Source organism: Chinchilla lanigera, unplaced genomic scaffold (assembly GCF_000276665.1).
Source record: "Chinchilla lanigera isolate Chin_1 unplaced genomic scaffold, ChiLan1.0 scaffold00007, whole genome shotgun sequence".
In the NCBI taxonomy this organism is placed as follows: domain Eukaryota; kingdom Metazoa; phylum Chordata; class Mammalia; order Rodentia; family Chinchillidae; genus Chinchilla; species Chinchilla lanigera.
The window spans coordinates 28,467,462-28,485,954 of record NW_004955408.1 but is presented as its reverse complement, the minus strand read 5'-3'; the positions used below and the strand labels follow the sequence as shown (position 1 = coordinate 28,485,954).

Below are 18,493 nucleotides of genomic sequence, written 5' to 3'. Positions count from 1 at the left end.
TTAAAAGCCATAGGCACAGGAAGAGACTTTCTGAATAGGACCCTAACAGCCCAAGAAACAACAATGAATCAGTAAATGAGACTAAGTCAAGTTAAAAAAGCTTTTGTACAGCAAAGAAACAACAGATTAAAGAGACAGTCTATAGAAGGGAAGAGTATTCTTCCCTTCTGCTAGGTACTCTTTTCATAGATTATACCTAGAATATATGACTCAAAAAATTAATGCCCCCCACAGAAACAGTCCAATCAACAAATAGCCAAACTTACTGAATAGACACTTTTCAAAAGAAGAATTTGAAGTGCAGTGATCATATGAAGTATATTTAACAGCTTTAGTCACTAGGGAAATACAAGTGAAAATTACATTCAGATTCTATCTCAGCTCAGTCAGAATGGCTAACACCAAGATTACACCAAGAAAATGAAAGACCTCTATTATGCAAATGACGGAATGGTGAAGAAATTGAGTAAGATATTAGAAAATGGAGAGACTTTCCTAGTTTATGGATCAGCAGAACTGATAGTGTTAAAATGGTGAGAATGCAGGAGGAAAGGAAACCTCCTATAATGTCAGTAAGAATGTAAACTACTAGTAGAACCGCTATGGAAATCAGTATAAAGATTTCGCAAAAATCTAAAAATAGAAATGCTGTATGACCTAGTTATATCACTCCTTGGTATATTACCAAATGAATTAAGATAGCACATTGCAGTCATAAATGTATACCCATGTTTATAGCAGAGAAATTCACAATGCCCGAGCCATGGTAACAGCCCAGATACCTGTCAACCAGTGAATTGGTAACAAAATGTGGTATGTGTATACAATGGAATATTATTTGGCCCTAAACAAGAAGGACATCATATTTGCAGGAAATGAACTAAATTGGGGGCCATCATGTTACTTGAAAGAAGCCAGCATCAGAAAGTTAAATATTGCATTTTTCTCTCAAATGAGAAATCTATAATGAATAAATCAATGAGATGATAAGAAACTAAAGGTAGACCTTTAGAGATAGGGAGATGGGAATGTGAGGAAGGGAGAGAGAGAGTACAATGAGGATGAAAATAATAAAAATATGTTATATGCACGTACCAATATGCCCAAAGGAATCTTATTATTTTGTCATGCTAATATGCACCAATAAAAAAGTGTGTTTGTACACATTTGTGGTTTTCTAGGTATTCTTCTTGCTATTATTTTCTAGTTTTTTTTCCATTATGAGCAGAAACTATTTGGCTACTTACTATGATTTTTTTCCTTCCTACTATTATTTATAAACAATCTGTTTCTCCTTTCAATTTTGTCAATGTTTTCTTTGTATATTAGGAGCTCTGATACTTATTGCATAAATGTTTATAATTTTTATGTCTTCTTAAGCTGACCTTTTTATCATTATATCATGTTTTTGTTTACAGTTTACTTAACATTAACATAGCTACTTTATCTGTCTTTTGGCTACAGTCTTCATAGAACGTCTTTTCTATCCCTTCAGTTTCAACCTATGGTTTTACACAGTGTAAAGTGAACTTCTGACAGGGAGCACACAGTTGAATCCTACTTATAAAAATCCATATGATAACTATGTCTTCTAAAAATAGACTTTAAGGGAAAATTTAGATTTATAGAAAAATTGACTAGAAGGTACAGAAACTTTCTATATATTTTTTACTAATTTCTTGCCCTAACCCATGCATAGCCTTCCTTATTATCAATAATCTCCACCAAAATGGTACTTTGTTTGTTTTTGGTAGTAGGGATTGGACCCAGGACCTTTGTCCTGAGCTACATCCCTAGGCCTGTCTTTTAAAATGTAATTATAAAACTTTTTCTTTGTTTTGTTTTGTCTTGTTTTTTGAGACAGGGTCTCCCTATGCAGTTCAAGCTGCCCTTAAACTCACTAAGTAGCCCAGGCTGGCTCCTCAGACACATTGCAATCCTGCCACCTCAGCTTCCTGAGTGCTGGAACTATAGGCATGCATCACCATGCCTGGTTTTTAATTTTTTAAAACATTTTTGAGATAGGTTCTAGCTACACCACTAAGTGGTCCAGGTTGCTTGAAGTTGTGATCTTCCTGCCTCAGGTTCCCAGAGTACATTTCTTATAACCAATGACCTTACATTAACCTGTCATTATCACCGAAATTCCATTGTTTTCCATTTGGCTGAATAGACACTTTTCAAAAGAAGAATTTGAAGTGCAGTAATCCAAAGGAATGGAAATTCCATTCCATTTACATTAGGGTTCACTTTTGATATACATTCTATGGGTTTTGACAAATATAAAATGACATGTATTCACCACTATAGTATTACATAACAGAGTTTCACTGTCCTAAAAATCCTCTGTGTTCTCTGTTCATCCTTCTTTCTCTTCTTATACCCAAATTGTGTTTATTTATTTATTTATTTTTTTGGTTTTTCTCCGGTACCCAAATTGTGTTTAAACAACAGAGTAATAATGAAGAAAGTTGAGAGATTAAATGGAATAAAATGCTAAACCTAGGTGAATTGTGAAAAAACACTGCATCAGTTTTTTTGGGGGGGGTCTTTTTGAGACAGGGTTTCGCTGTGCAGTTCAGGCTGGTCTTGAAGTCACAACTGTCCTCCTGTCTCAGCCTCCTAAGTGCTGGGATTACAGATGTGTGCCACCACGCTCGCTGTCTTTATTAGTTTTATAACTTTTCTGTAAATTTGAATTTTTCCAAATAAAATACTTTTTAAATGGCCTATGATTCTGTCTTCTTGAATTTTATCTCCTTTTTTTTTTTGTTTTTTTTGTTTTTTTTGGTACTGGGAATTGAACTCAGGACCTTGTACTTCCCAGGCAAGTGCTTATACCACTGAGTCACATCTCTGGCTTAGCTCTCTTTTGACATCCTCTGACTTCAGTATCATGGTTGCCCGTACTTACATGCTACTCCTACTTAAAAAGTTGTATCAGGGGGCTGGGGATCTAGCTCAGCGGCAAAAGCACCTGCCTGGCAAGCGCAAGGTCGTGAGTTTGGTTCCCGGCACCGGAGGAAAAAAAAACCAAAAAAAACCAAAAAAACCAAAAAGTTGTATCAGATGCTGCCTTAGGCAAGAACAGTAGAATTTTACACTTATACAACTGAGGCTCTAACCTTTGTGTTTACAGAATATGGAAAAGGAGCACAAGGAAAACAAAATAAAATATTTAAACATACAAAGATAAAAATTTTACAAAATGCCAAGAATCACATTTACAACATCATTTCAGATAGCAAGGATGAGTGTAGATTTTGGAGTTGGTAACATCTGGGTTCTAATCTTTGTAATATACGCATTGTATGACTTAGAGCAAGACATTTTACCTTTTCCTTTTTTAATTTCCTTTTCCTAAAGGGGCATGAATCCTTACTGTAGATAAATATCCTATCATACAAAGATTTTTGAAAGGATAAAGAGAGAAAACTAGGTGCCAAGTAGCTTCCCAACTATTTCAGTAATTTGGTACTTTTCTGGCCTAAAAAGTTTTGCAGTTTTCAATAATTTCTGGTTGCAATGGGTGTAAGAAAAAGAACTGGAGAAAGCAAGGGACCTCACTTTCTAAGCCCCTTCTTAGGGCTACTGCTTTATATGTAGCAGCTAAGTAAGACAGAAATTAATAGGAAGCCAGGGAGAGACTGCACCCAAACGAGTCAGGGCAGAAGAGAAGACATGTCAAAGTCGTGATGGAGACAACTGGAAAACAGCCAGGCTAGTAAACCTTCCTAGAGATACACAGCAGCTTGAGATTGTGCTATAATCATCACCATCTGGTCCATTGGATAGGTGGGTGACCAGAACACCCCGACCCAGACCCTTCCCCCAAATGCCTTTGATCTTTCTACGTTAGAAGTTATAGATAGTTGAAGTTAGTGGTGCCCAACATATACCCTTGCTCCATGCCTTGCTTCCCTATTGGATCAGTATTAGCTAGGTTACTATTCTTGTAACCCCATAGGTTGGCCTCAGTTGGCCCAGAGTGGTCTGAGATGTGGTCCTTTTCATGTATAAAAACCTCCAGATAAAGAGCCTTCGTGGCCACCCACTTTTCGGACCTTTCCTGTCTCTCAGGAGCTTTCTCCTAATAAACTCTTCCAACCCTAAACCTCCTTTGTCCTCGTATCCATTCTTTGGCTATCTAGAGATATGAACTCGGGGCATATCTGACATTTATCAGATTCGGAGTAACTTCCCTGTGGCAGTGACACTCCATATGGCTGGTGTAGGTGTAGGTTCTAAAAATCTCTTCATAGGTCTTCTAGCAATAGCTAGCCAAATAAAATTGAACAAATGATCATACACCCATATAATTAAAGATTGTATCTATCGAGAAACACCTACATATTCCAAAAGAAATGATTATTATATATCATGCAAAGTGAATTACATAAGGACTGCCATAGTGTTTTGGTAAAAGGATTTACTATCTACCTCTGCCAAGGTGCTGTCTTACACTATCTCCAGGAGGTGGCACAATAATGTTCACAATTTGGGGGGGGGGGGAATTCTAGGACAAACAGAGGGCAACTTTTCACTCTATTTCCTTTTGTACTTTGTATATTCATTACCAAGTGCATGTGCTACAGTTTTTCTTTTTAAGCAAAAGATTTGTTTTAGAACTTACTTTTGTAGTGTTAGGGACCCAACTAGGACCTTTTGCATGCAAAGCAAGCGCCTTACTACTGAGCTATACCTAGTCCTAAAACTTTTAATTTTGAGATAACTGCAGATTCACAAATTTTTGTTCTTAAATTCACAACTGCTCCTCCTCTGCGCCCGCTCTCCAGTTCTCCAAAGCCTTGGTTGGCGCTTACAACTTGACTGGTTTCTACCACGACATATCTAGTTTAAGGGGATGTGAGAAGTAGAGAAAATTCAAGAGATGCGCGCGCGCCTGTGTGTGTGTGTGTGTGTGTGTGTAAGGTGGAGGTGGATATTTACTTTTCATTATTTTTTGCATTTGCAATCAAGCGCTCGCACTATCACGCCCTCCCCCAAAACCCAAACAAACTAACACCGAGTCCTCCAGTAAATCCAGAGCTTCTGCTCTAAGGCAGCCGGAAGCGGGGCGGGCGAGAAACAACTCCAGATAAAGTATTTACTGATAGGCGAACTGGAACCAAAGCGTTCGTTCCCTCCCTCAATTAAATAGAGCTACAACTATATCCACCAAGGAGTAGGTAAAAGAGAAATAAGGACCCTAAAAATGTCAGAATCGCTCAGAACAAAGCAAATTTAAAGTGGAATTCTCACTACTTTAAAGGGCGGAGACCGCCGCGCGCTGCATGCCGGAACTTGTAGTTCCTTCCTGAGCGAGCCGCAGCGCGCCTGCGCTTATGCTGAGCGCTCTTCCGCGCGCACGCGTGCGGCGGCGGCGCCTGGTCTGATTGTAGTCGGGAGCGCGGCTGCGTAGTTAGCTTGAATTTCGGCATGGCAGTGCCCACTGCAGCTATGGGACCCTCGGCGCTAGGCCAGAGCGGGCCGGGCTCGATGGCACCCTGGTGCTCAGTGAGCAGCGGTCCCTCACGCTACGTGGTTGGAATGCAGGAGCTCTTCCGGGGCCACAGTAAGACGCGCGAGTTCCCGGCGCACAGTGCCAAGGTGCACTCGGTGGCCTGGAGCTGCGACGGTCGTCGCTTAGCTTCGGGATCCTTTGACAAGACGGCCAGTGTCTTCTTGCTGGAGAAAGACCGGTTGGTGAGCTGCTGGGGCCCGGCCCTGGCCAGGGAGAGGGGTGTGGTGTGGGAGAGGTGGGAATTGGGTGGATGGGACGGGAGAGATGAGGGAGGGTGTGTGGTGGGAGGGAAGAGGAGTTGGGGGCGAGGAGGAAGGGAGAACTGGCGCAGCGGGGCAAGATCGGGGCATGTGGGCAGTGTGTTAGTGCGATGTGGTGCTGAGGGGGGTGCAGTGAGGAGAGGGTGAGGATTGGTGAAGAGGATAGATGGGACGAGGGAGGCGGTGCTGGTGGAGAGGAATCCCGTGGTGATGAGTGACCGGGGGCCTTTGGGTTGGTGGAGACACTGTGTGGTGATAGGGTGACCTTTGGGAATGGGCTGTGGCTAGGCAAGGTGGTAGAGTAAGGATAGAGAACCTCAAAGGAGGCCAGGATGGGCAAAAAGGAGCACCTATTGTGGAAGCTCAGAAAAGTTTAGAGTAATTGTAGGGGGAAAGCAGGATATTGAGGGTTTTGGATTTTTTCTTGGAAGAACTGGATTCTTTTTGAGTTATCCGGTTCTTTGTTAGACCCACGATACCTAGCTTTGTATAAAGGTAAGTTGCCTGTGGAGGCAGATACATCTGTGTGCAGTCACGTCTGGATTCTGTTCTTTCAGGTCAAAGAAAACAATTATCGGGGACATGGGGATAGTGTGGACCAGCTTTGTTGGCATCCAAGTAATCCTGATCTCTTCGTCACGGCATCGGGAGATAAAACCATTCGCATCTGGGATGTGAGGACTACAAAATGTATTGCCACTGTGAATACTAAAGGTAACTATTTAGAGAGAAGGCATTAGGAAGATAAGCTACTTGTATTCATTCAACAACCTTTCACTGAATATGTTCTTTGTACGTGACACTGAACACTGAATATGTTCTGTGGGACATGTTTGCTAGCTGAATATGATAGTCTCCACCTCCAACAACCTTATGATTTAATGTGGGGAGAGACATAGGCCTAAAAATAGCAATGCGACATGGTTCATTTTATAATAGAGATGTTTATGAGTGGGTACCCAGAATGGTAATGTGTATGTATACCCTGAGGGAGGCAAAGAAGGCTTTGTAAAAATTGAGCACTCTTCTTGAGTAGCCATAATGTAGTGGTCAGGATGTGGGCGGTGTAGAGAATTTGGAATGTTATGATAGATTAAGGTGACAATAGTTTGAATGGCCTTGGTGATCTGGAAGAAAATGACCAGAAAGTTTGTAGTACATATATAGACTGTTCATATCAGGTATTATCCTATTCATCTCAGGTATTATGCCATTTGTTGTAATTGATTCATTTGTCATTTAATGTTGGATGCACTAATTATATTTTGTGGTAAGGTGCGAGATAACCACATAAAGTTTTGAGATATAACCAGGTAAAATTTTAAGATGCAGCATAGACAAAATGTAAAAAAAAAGGAACAATACACATTGTTGTATTAGTGGGGAAAAAGTAAACATTTTTGGATTGATAAAATTGAAATTTTAAATTTGTATGTTCAGTTTGGACTTCTGGACTTTGTTGATAAGTCTCAAATGTGGAGGTGGGATGGTGTAGTGCTTTCCCTAGGTATACAACTGGTGAGGCATGAGTGATTTTAGGTTGGATGGATGAATATGAAAACCCATTAATTATGTTAATTCCAAGTAGAAGAAAAGAACTAGCTCATAGAATTTGTTTCTCATTTGAAGCTAAATTTAAGTAAATTTTTGGTGTCAATTTTAAGAAAAATTTTGAATAAACTATAACTTACTATTACACAGCAAAAATTAGGAATGTGGGATGTGAATGCAATTTAAGAAATACTGTAGGAGAGAATGAGGGGCTTTGGGCTCAATTCTGGTATGTCTTGGCTATGTAACTTCATAACTTTGACTGCTTGGCCTACCTTGTCATTCATTTCTTCATCTGTGGCTATAAAGTCCTTAGAAAAGTGTTGTAAAGACCAAATGGGAAGTTTTTACATGAATGTGCTAGACTCAAGAGTTTATAGGTGGTAGTTCTCTTGCATTGACGAGAGCTTTGAAGTTAGCTCTGGTCTTTTCGGATAACAGAATAAACTTCTGGAGGGTTATGGGGAAACAGATGATTTTGATGATTATATCTGGTTTTCCAGGGGAGAACATTAATATTTGCTGGAGTCCTGATGGGCAGACCATTGCTGTAGGCAACAAGGATGATGTGGTGACCTTTATTGATGCCAAGACACATCGTTCCAAAGCGGAGGAACAATTCAAATTTGAGGTCAATGAAATTTCCTGGAACAATGACAACAATATGTTCTTCTTGACAAATGGCAATGGTTGTATCAACATTCTCAGGTGAGAGGGTTTGAGCTTGGGAGACTCTCATGTCTTTGTTCTGGGTGCCATAGGAGATGGAGAGTTGAGTTAGATATGAGACTCTGCAGAAGGACTCACAAGGTAAATGGTAATAAAAATACCTAACTTCTATTAGGCACATTTGAACCAGTTACCTTATTATTTTATTGTGTTCTCAGAAATTTCAGGGAGTTGATTGTATGCTTCCTGTCTGATGGAAGATCTGAATTCAGAGAGGTTAAGTCACTAGCTGGTGGGTACTAGAACTACATGCACTTTGAATTGTGGCTACTACTTTTAGAGTTTCCTCTAAATACTGTATCCCTTTTCCACTAGTGAAGTCATCTCCATCATTCCCACTCCTCAAGGTTAGAGGCTTATTTTATGTACTCTTGGAGGGAGCATTTCTTACTCTATACTGTAATTGTGTGCTTACTTACCTCTCTCCCCCAGTGCACTGTAAGTTTCTTGATGTCAGAGGTTGTGTTGCCATGTTTACTACTGAATCCCTAATGCTTAGCTTATTATCTATTATTATAGTAGAACCTGCATAAATACTTGTTTTCTAAATTAATGAAATTGTGGAATTGAAATTCAGGTCTGTTCAGTTCTGTTCTTGTTAGTATCCAGTGACTAGTGGAAGGTAGAGTGAGAGAGGTTCTGTGGTAGAAAGGCACAAAAGTTTGCTATGGAATCCCAAAAACGACCGTGTTGTAATGACTGTGGAGGTTGAAAGAGGCGCCTTCTGAGCTTGATCTTGAACGGTGAATAGAATTTAAGAATCAGCAAATGGGAGGTACCCAGCTGGTATGAATCAGCATGACATGTTTGGAGCGTAGCTAGGTCAAGGTTGTTGAGGTATGGTAACAGATCAAATATGAAGACAGGGCATAATAAAAGGAATATAAAGTTGAATTTGTGACTAGAGAATAAAAAGTCTTAAATTTTGTACCTGCTAACATGGGTGTTATTTTGTAGGCAGTAGGGATTCTACAGCTTAAAAAAAAATTGTAAAAACTACATAGAATACAGATTTTAAAATTGCATTTAATAAATGCAGAGCTTAATGAGTTTTATATGCTTGATTTCATCCAAATCAAGATACAGTATTTTCTAGTCACGTCTGAAGTCCATTTATATGTTTTGTGCTAATCACAACTCTCTCCATCAAAAGTAAACACTACCTTGACTTTTATAGTGTTTCTGTATAGTTTTATTTACTAAGAGAACATCTTTAGATGCTCTAATTTGGTTCCTTAAAAACAGTGAGAGGTTCTTTGAGTCTTGTACACTACAGTGTCCTGCTCAGTTGCATTCTTTCCCCTTGTAATTTAGATACGGAAACCAAGACCAAGACTGTTAACCAGTGGAGAATCTCCCAGTCTAGAGTTCTGATTCCAGGGGCTTATTTGTTGGAATACTTTTATCAAGTGATACATTCTGTCATCTACTATTTGGTTACCCATTAATATAGTTCATTTAGGAAAGGTAGGATAAGTTCTTAAATTTTTTTGTTTGTTGTTGGATAGTGAATTAGTTTCCTATCACTTCCAAAGATGACCAGTTAGGTTTTTTCTTTTTTAAAACATTATTAATTTTTTTAAACATAGTTGAATATGCTTTAGTGTATTGTAATAATTACCGCTATTGAAGCTCAGATCATCCCATCTTTGGCCAATCAGAGCGTCTTCGAGTTGGTTTTTAAATCCTTTTTTGACATACTCCCAGTAATCTTCTATTTCTTGATCACTGGTAGGATAAGATTTTCCAGGTTCGTCTTATGTCGTTCCTGCCCCATTCCCTACCCAGAAAATCCTCTGAGCAGCCCTTGATTGTTTTATAGGGAATTTAATATTGAAGCTAGGGAAAATAATATTGAAGCTAGTGATGTCCATTCTGCTGGGTTGATCGTGACTTCTAGGCATTTCTGTGTGTGTGTATGTGTGTGTATTTTTTAAAAAGTACATATTTGAAGATGAAATAACTTGTGAATTCATGATGATAACTTCTAATTAAAACTCATAAATACAAGTTTTTACTAAACCTGTTCTGTATTGTAAATATCTTTCTTTCCAAACTTAGTATTTTGGTTCTCAAGAATACAGGGAATTAGGCAACTAGTATATCCTATTGTTACTTTTTGTTTTTATCCCATTTTACACATATAAATGTCTTAATGACAAAACTGTAGTAGTCACAGTATGATTACTTTAAATAGCAAAGAATTGTGCTTTTTCTCTATACTTTCTCTATTTTTCCCTCATTTAAAAATATACTATTGCATATTGTTAGAGTATACAATTATATGTTACACCTTTTTAACCATATGTAGTTTCTTGAAGAACGTCTTATGCTTATAAGTCTCTGGTCATTTTGATTGTTAAAATTGTGAAATTAAGATTCCTTAGGAAGGGTTTATGGAAACATTATCTTGGAGGTTTACTTGTTTGTTTTTTTGAGACAGGATTTTGCTGTGTAGTCCAGGCCAGCCTTGAATTCACTTCAGTCCAGGCTAGCCTCAAATTTGTGATGCTCCTGCCTCAGCCTCCAGAATACTGGAATTACAGGTGTGCATCACCATGCTTGGGAGTTCCCAGAGTTCTTTCAACTTATTTATGTACTTTTAAAACTTACACTTTCTTGTTTTTAGTGGTATTCTTTATATTTGATAGTTTTGCTGGATATAAAAATCTTTGACTTGTATTTTCTTGCTTATGTTATCTTAAATATGCCATTCCATTTTCTTTGACAATGTCTTGCTGTCAAAAAGTCTGCTGATAATCTAATTTTCTTTTTCTTTAAAATCTAGCAATTTCACTATTTTGTGTCTTCATGTTGGATGGTTGGTCTCAGTTCTTATTCTCATATATGTGTTAGGCTCTTTCCATATATAACTTGATGTCTTTTTTTTTTTTTCAGGAAAGTTCCTTGAATTATGGTTTTTGCATTATTATCTTGGTGTTTTTTTCCCCAGTGTTTCCTATTCTTTTCTTAGCACCACTGTTCTTTTCTGCAGATTAATTGCTATCTGTCTTGCTTCTCAGCTACCCAGAACTGAAGCCCGTGCAGTCCATCAATGCTCATCCTTCTAACTGCATCTGTATCAAGTTTGACCCCATGGGGAAGTACTTTGCTACCGGAAGTGCAGATGCTTTGGTCAGTCTCTGGGATGTGGATGAGTTAGTGTGTGTGCGGTGCTTTTCCAGGTAAGCAGCAGTGTCAGCACTTTCCTTGTTGGGTAAATTAATTTTATTTTATCCTGGGTAAAATTGTACCCTCCTCTTTTTGGGTAATTCTAATATCTTTGTCCATCCCCTATGATAGGCTGGATTGGCCTGTGAGGACCCTCAGTTTTAGCCATGATGGGAAAATGCTGGCATCCGCTTCCGAGGATCATTTTATTGATATAGCTGAAGTAGAGACAGGTAACTTAATAAGAATTCCTTCTGTCTTTCCTCACTGGACGCAGGCCTTCTCTTGTCATGTATTTTCCAACTGCGCATTATTATGTCACCAACATTTTAAGAAATTATCTCCTTAAGATGTGTTTATCTCTGTTAGAATTGTCATTGCCAGGTAATGAGGGAGCAAAGGTTTAGAAAAGAGAGTGGCAAGTCTGAAAAAAATTGATTTAGGAAAATATTTTGTATTTTATTAACTTTTAATTCTTTCATTGTAAAGATTTTAAGTGTTGAGAAGTGGAAAAAAGCATCAGCCTTCTAAATACATCTTTTTTGACATTGTGGTATGTTTCTATCTTTTTCTTATATACAAATTTGAGAAGCTTTATAAAAAAAATTGAGGAAATATCAAAGCTTTTGCTTTAAAAACAAAACAGAAGCTATGTGTGGTTTGGAGGAGGGAGTTAGGTGGAGAAAGGAATATTGTACGAATTTGAGGGCAGCCTGGATTACATAGTGAAACAGTTTTAGGAAACCAAACCAAAACAGACAAGAAACACTCAACAAAATTTGAAAATAGAAAAATGGCAAGAATATTCATTGTATAAGACAATTTCCTTACATTTATATTTTTGTGTAAGTTTATTGTTTTTGTTTTGTGGTATTCTTTAGTGAAAGAATACACACTATGTAGAACACTTCCAACAACAAAGCAAAGAACTTAAATTTGGCTATTTAAGGAATGCCTGTTAATATTGTGGTGAATTAAATGAATTAAATTATATTTTACTTAGATAAGTTTGATAATTAAGAGTCTTGCACAAAGATGGCATAGAGAGAACATATGTGCCCACGGACTATTGTTAAATACAAATATTTAAATAACCTTCCCACAAGGTGCTTTTGTTGATAAACTGCAAAATATAAATGGCTTGAACATAGCAGTGCCACTTCAATGGTGTACTCAAAAGAATGATGACATGTATAAAATGAAGTACTTAATAGATACCTGCCAGGGCTGGGGGTTTAGCTCAGCAGCACGGCACCTGCCTGACAAGTGTAAGGTCGTGAGTTCGATTCCTAGTACCAGAAGAAAAACAAACAAACAAACAAACAAAAAAATAGATACTTGCCATAGCACTAAGATAGTGCAACAATTAATTCACACACAGCCTTTCAGGAATATATCTAATTATATTCTGAATAGTTTAGCAAATTCTTAAAAATACGTATTTTCTATCTGACCTAGGTTAAAAATTAAAGGCAAAATGATCTTCACAGTAAAACACAATGCATTTTTTACAGAATTATTTTGTACATAAATAGGGATGCCTAAATTTCCCTTAGGAGGGGAATAATTAAGTTGATAGACCGATGTTGGCGGGAGTTAAGGGAAAGGACCAGCTTTGTATGTACTGCGGTGGCAGGTATGCAAGTCATAATGATGCAGGACAAAAGTAGCCAGTCAGTGTACAAGGCGTGTGCCTCTTTAGGTAAAGAAACTCAAACTTACTTGGTAGCAAAGCTTTTGAAATACTTTATTTTAGATGTACAAAATTGTGAGAAGGCCGTGAGAGAGGGAAAAGGGATTGATTTTAACTTGAATTATTTATTCAACTATTGTTATTATTTAAATTGAAATTAAAATTTCAGTGCCCCAGTCACCCTAGTCCTGTTTCAAGGACTCACTAGCCACATGTGGTTCGGGGCTACTGTCCTGAGTAGGATTTTGCCATTGCATGGCTCTGTTGTACAGTGCTGCTCTATGTGCTTGTGCTATTTGAATTATATGAAATAATATATCTTCATATACTGGGTTGTAAATTTAGAATAATATGTGTTTATGTAATATATTTACATTTGGGAAATGCTGCAAATATAAAGAAGAAATTGTCCCCTATAGGTTCATAATTTAAAGATAACCATTACTAACATTTTAAAATATTTCTTTACAATCTGTTTTTCCCCATCGTATATTTTTAATGTTATTAGAGTGAATAACTGTAGTAGATACAATTTTATATGCTAGATATTTTAATAGTTAAATTTAAGACAAGGTAAGAATTAACTTTAACTTTATTCCTGATAGTGTATAGAATAGAATCTCATTTTAATATAGTTCAGTTAGGTGAGCTTTTCAGACAGCATGCACATTGCATCAATCTATTTCACTTTTGATGGTCTAGAATGATAATGTCAGTCTCATAGCACTGTATGTACCATTCTAATAAATTTTCTAATAAATTATCAAGATGTTAAGCTTATAAAGCTATATATTTATTTGGGAATATTTTAGGAGGCCTCTTCATGTCTACTTTGGTTTTCTTTTTTTGTCTTTTTGAGGCAGGGTTTCACTATGCAGTTCAGGCTGGCCTCGAACTTGCAGCAACCCTCCTGCCTCAGCCTCCCAAGTGCTAGGATTACAAGTGTGCACCATCATGCCTGGCCCTTACTTTGGTTTTCTTGAATTGTGTACTTTTTTTTATGTTAACAAATCCCATAACAGATTTTTGAAAATCTTGTTGATTCCATGGAGCTGAGCGCGTGGCGTGAGCCTCACACCAGACAGCTTCCTGCGCACCTCCTGTATCCTGCTCAAGCTCTCTTGAGCCAGGCCATTGGCAGCCAGAACCCATGGTCCCCCACATGTCGTCCTCGGCCCCCATCGCGGAGGTTAAAGGGAGCCCCAGCCCAGCCTGCATCCGAGAAGGAGTCCAAAATGCCCGACTGGCGAGAGGAGAGTGAGGAGGAGGACAATGACGACGAGGATGAGGAGGAAGAAAAAGAAAAGAGTCTCACCGTGGAAGGCAAGAGGGAAAAGAAGAAAGTAGAGAGGTTGACGATGCAAGTGTCTTCCTTACAAAGAGAACCATTTACTATTGCACAAGGAAAAGGGCAGAAACTTGGTGAAATTGAAAGGATACATTTCTTTCTAAGTAAGAAAAAAACAGATGAACTAAGAAATTTACACGAAGTGCTTTGGAACAGACCGGGCACAGTGTCCTCATTAAAGAAGAATGTGGGTCAGTTCAGTGGCTTTCCATTTGAAAAAGGGAGTACACAATGTAAAAAGAAGGAAGAAATGTTGAAAAAGTTTAGAAATGCCATGTTAAAGAGTCCAGTTCTTGATTTGGAGAGATCTGGTGTAAATAGTGAACTGGTGAAGAGGATCTTGAATTTTTAATGCATCTAAAACCATCAGACAAACCATTGCCACAATCTAAAAAAGCTTCTAGTAGAGGCAGTGAAAAGGAACGGAACAGTTCTGGAATGGCAAGGAAGGCAAAACAAACCAATGTCTTGAAATTCTGTCAAATGAATCTAGTAGTGATGAAGAGAAAAACACAGAAGAGTCTTCAGATGAAGATAAACTGAAGAGGAGCAGCCACCAAAAGGACATCTAAAAAGGAGAAAACTAAACAGCTGCTTGTAAAAGTAAAAAGTCTTAAAGTGCTGATGTTAAGAAGGCAGATAGTAGCACCACAAAGAAGAATCAGAACAGTTCCAAAAAAGAAAGTGAATCTGAGGATAGTTTACATGATGAACCTTTAATTAAAAAACTGAAGAAACCACCTACAGATGAAGAGTTAAAGGAAACAGTACAGAAATTACTGGCCAATGCTAATTTGGAGGAAGTCACAATGAAGCAGATTTGCAAAGAGATGTATGAAAATTATCCTGCTTATGGTTTAAGTGAGAGAAAAGATTTCATAAAAACAACTGTAAAAGAGCTGATTTCTTGAGAAACAAGACAAAGGACTTGTTCCTGTAGGTTGGAAGATTTGATGTATACATTATACCAGCAAAGAGAATGTATTTCCTTTTCTAAATCCCTGTCTTGGTAGAACTTACTGCTGACCTTTTTATCTTGGATGTTAATGTAAATTTGAGTTTGTTGTTTTAAACTGCATTTCTATGCTGTTTGTAGTTTAAAATGCATGGCATTGTTACTTGCTTTTATAGCTGTATTTTGTACATTTTGAATTTCTTCATATAAGGCTATAGATTCCTCAATTATGGGTTTTAATGTACTTAATATTAGCTTGTTAAGACATTCTTTTAATCAAGTAGGACAAAAAATATAAGTGGCGTTTATACATGCAGAAACTATTGCAGTATTTAGTACGTGAAATACTTTGAATATATATCTCGTCTGTCTGTGAATTCAGCGGCACTGTGTTCATCATACTAAATTACACAAGCTGTCTGGATAAAGTCGGAACTTCTTCTGCATGTGTATATATGCCAGGTTGTCAGCATGACAGAAGTGACAGATGTTATTTTTTATTTTTTTATTATTTTGTTTTTTTTCCGGTACCAGGAATTGAACTCATGACCTTGTGCTTGCCAGGCAGGCGCTGTGCTGCTGAGCTAAATCCCCAGCCTCTATTTTTGTATTTTTTAAAAACAATTTGTTGTATACATAGTTTTTAAATTTCTTTTGTGCAGATCAAGTTTTAAACTCATGTAGGTAGGAACTTCACACTTGTAAACTATGAAGTGTCTGTGTTAGCCAGACAGCGTGATGGAGCGGTCGGAGTCAGAATTCAGTGATACTGCGGGAACTGTCTAGTTCTGCTTTGCCTTCAAAGTGTCATCAATTACAGTTTTAGTGTTAACTACAAAAGCATAGATAATGTTTCATATTAAGGATAGACCAGAATTAACATGTCAAAGCTTCAAAAACTTTGGGAAAGAGTTAAGATTAAGTACATTTGGCCTGTGTTAAGTGACATTTTTATTAACTGCTTGTGACCATATAAAATGCTGATATTTACTGGAAACCTGGCGACCTTCATAAGTACAGTAAAAGTACTACATATAATGCCAGAAGAGAGTGTGTAGGCTGTTGCAGAATCTCTGACAAAGTATTTCTCAAAAGTGGTAATATACTGTACGTATTTTTTGCATTTAAGAGATTTAAGGTGTATGTTGGGTTTTACATTTTGGCCAATCAGAATTCCACATGATCAATATATGGACCTCTCCTGAATTTAAAAGACTGAACTGTGTCTTTTAAGTTGACTGTCTTAATTAGTTTACTAAATAACCTTTTTCTGAATTTTTAAATGAAACATGCTGCTTGTGACAAAATTAGGTATTTAAAGTACCAATTGAATATTTTAAAATCTTTGCCTCATAGAACAACTATGTAAGAATGATATATGTTGAATGTTAAAAGGTACTTTCACAGATTTGACTTTTTCCTTGACAAAGTTAGAACATTAGGGAAAGGTACACTGAATAGAAATGAATGGGAGAAGGAGGTGAGACCTAAACTTTAGCCTTTGATTTTAAATATTTAATTTGTTCCTGTAAACCTTGTCAATAAAAAAAAAAAAAAAAATCGTTGGTGTTTTAAAAAAAAACAAAAACAAACAAACCCCATAACAAATGATGTGGAATTAAAGGCCTAAAGAGAAATGAAGGAGGTATAGCAGTTTCAGAAATCATTCTTTTGTCCACATAACTCAGAAATTTGTTCAGACAAAGAGCTGTAGATAGCCAGACTCTTATCTTGGAGAGTGACTGGTTAGGAAAAATACGTACTGTCTCTGAAATCAGTTACTTTAAAAAATGTACTCACACACGTATTTTCTTAATAGCTTTGAGACAGAATTCACACCTTTTTGACCACACTGCATTTGATTACATTGATCTTAACTCTAACATTGAACAAAGTTAAGCAGAACTAAAGGAATAACAGCATTGAAAAAGTCATACATAATTTCAACAAATCAGACAAAATTTTTTTTTTTTTTTGTTATGCTGGTTATTGAGACCTGAAGCATGATAGGCAAATGTTATACCACTGAGATACATGTATCTCCAGCCCAGAAAAAGAAAATTTTGGGAATAAAACCTATTTGAAAGGCATTGTGATTCACTATATCTGTTTCTTTGGAGACAGAGCAACTGTACTGTGTGTGTTTCCATGAAATGTGACATTGTTAGGTCACTGGTTTACTATTATCAAATAGGGTTTAAAATTATTACCTGTCTTACTGGGCTGTCACTGGTATACAGTAGAATGTAAGCCATATGATACTTAATAGTTCTTAGCAAAGGGTAGCTGCTGTTACTGTTTTTCTGGAGTATGAAGTGGGATTCAGATGAGAGGTGCTTAAGTTAACCTCCCTGCGTTCAGACCTGGCTTGTGACCTCTTTGTGTCCCTTTGTCTCTACCAAGTGAGGTAATGATTGTATGTATCTCATAGGATATTAAGTGGGTTACATGAGTTATTATTAACATTGATTGGTTTCTTTATATTGATTTCTATAGGAGACAAGCTATGGGAGGTGCAGTGTGAGTCCCCAACCTTCACCGTGGCATGGCACCCCAAAAGGCCTCTGCTGGCATTTGCCTGTGACGACAAAGATGGGAAATACGACAGCAGCCGGGAAGCTGGAACCGTGAAGCTGTTTGGGCTCCCTAATGATCCCTGAGTGGGAGGCCTGGCAGAGACCTTACTTGGTGTAGCTTCTCTGTTCTCTTGGACTTGGGCGCACCCTAAGTATTTGTAAATTGGTATAAAGACCTTTTATTAGGCTGCCCTTCCAGTTCCATTCCTATTTCTTGTGTTTCTGTTTTTCCTCCCCCAGCAGTTAGCAAGTATGCGTGCGGTAGGATGTGCAGTGGCGCTGGATAGCTTGTCCTTTGGGGACTCCCGTCCTCCGATGTAGATCTATGAGAGCTTTGTTGTGCTTGATGCTACTTCAGCCATTTTTAGTTTGTAGGAGGGTGGGATGGGAATGGGTTTTTGATAATTAAAAAACATAATTTTCAGAACTGAGTATTTAATGAAACTGACTTATTATGAGACTTACAAGATTTTTTAAATTGTGGATTATTAATATGTTTTTATGGGAGATACTGCAGTTTTATGTATTTTTTTGTTTTGTTTTAAATCTGAGAAAGTTTAAATGCAATCGTTTTGTTTAACATCCTAATAAAAGAACTCTAAAATGTAGGGTCAAAGCATGCAGTGCATAGTTACAGCAATCCTTAAAAGTCATCAGTTGTTTGTCTGTCTATCTATCTGTCTGTC

General features: G+C 37.6%; 2 protein-coding genes across 2 annotated transcripts; both read left to right on the top strand.

Moving 5' to 3' along the window:
* The first annotated feature begins 5,341 nt into the window (after window positions 1-5,341).
* On the top strand, window positions 5,342-18,415 carry Thoc3 (THO complex 3). The gene is made up of 6 exons (XM_005376367.2): window positions 5,342-5,706; window positions 6,342-6,498; window positions 7,839-8,043; window positions 11,088-11,249; window positions 11,368-11,468; window positions 17,728-18,415. Exons 1-6 carry the CDS (start codon window positions 5,440-5,442, stop codon window positions 17,889-17,891), a joined length of 1,056 nt encoding a protein of 351 aa, XP_005376424.1. The 5' UTR covers window positions 5,342-5,439; the 3' UTR covers window positions 17,892-18,415.
* On the top strand, window positions 13,872-15,748 carry Dek (DEK proto-oncogene). The gene is given in 3 exon segments (XM_013509494.1): window positions 13,872-14,623; window positions 14,626-14,736; window positions 14,739-15,748. Coding segments are annotated over 3 exon segments (1,209 nt in total). The 5' UTR covers window positions 13,872-13,974; the 3' UTR covers window positions 15,188-15,748.
* Window positions 18,416-18,493: the final 78 nt, after the last annotated feature.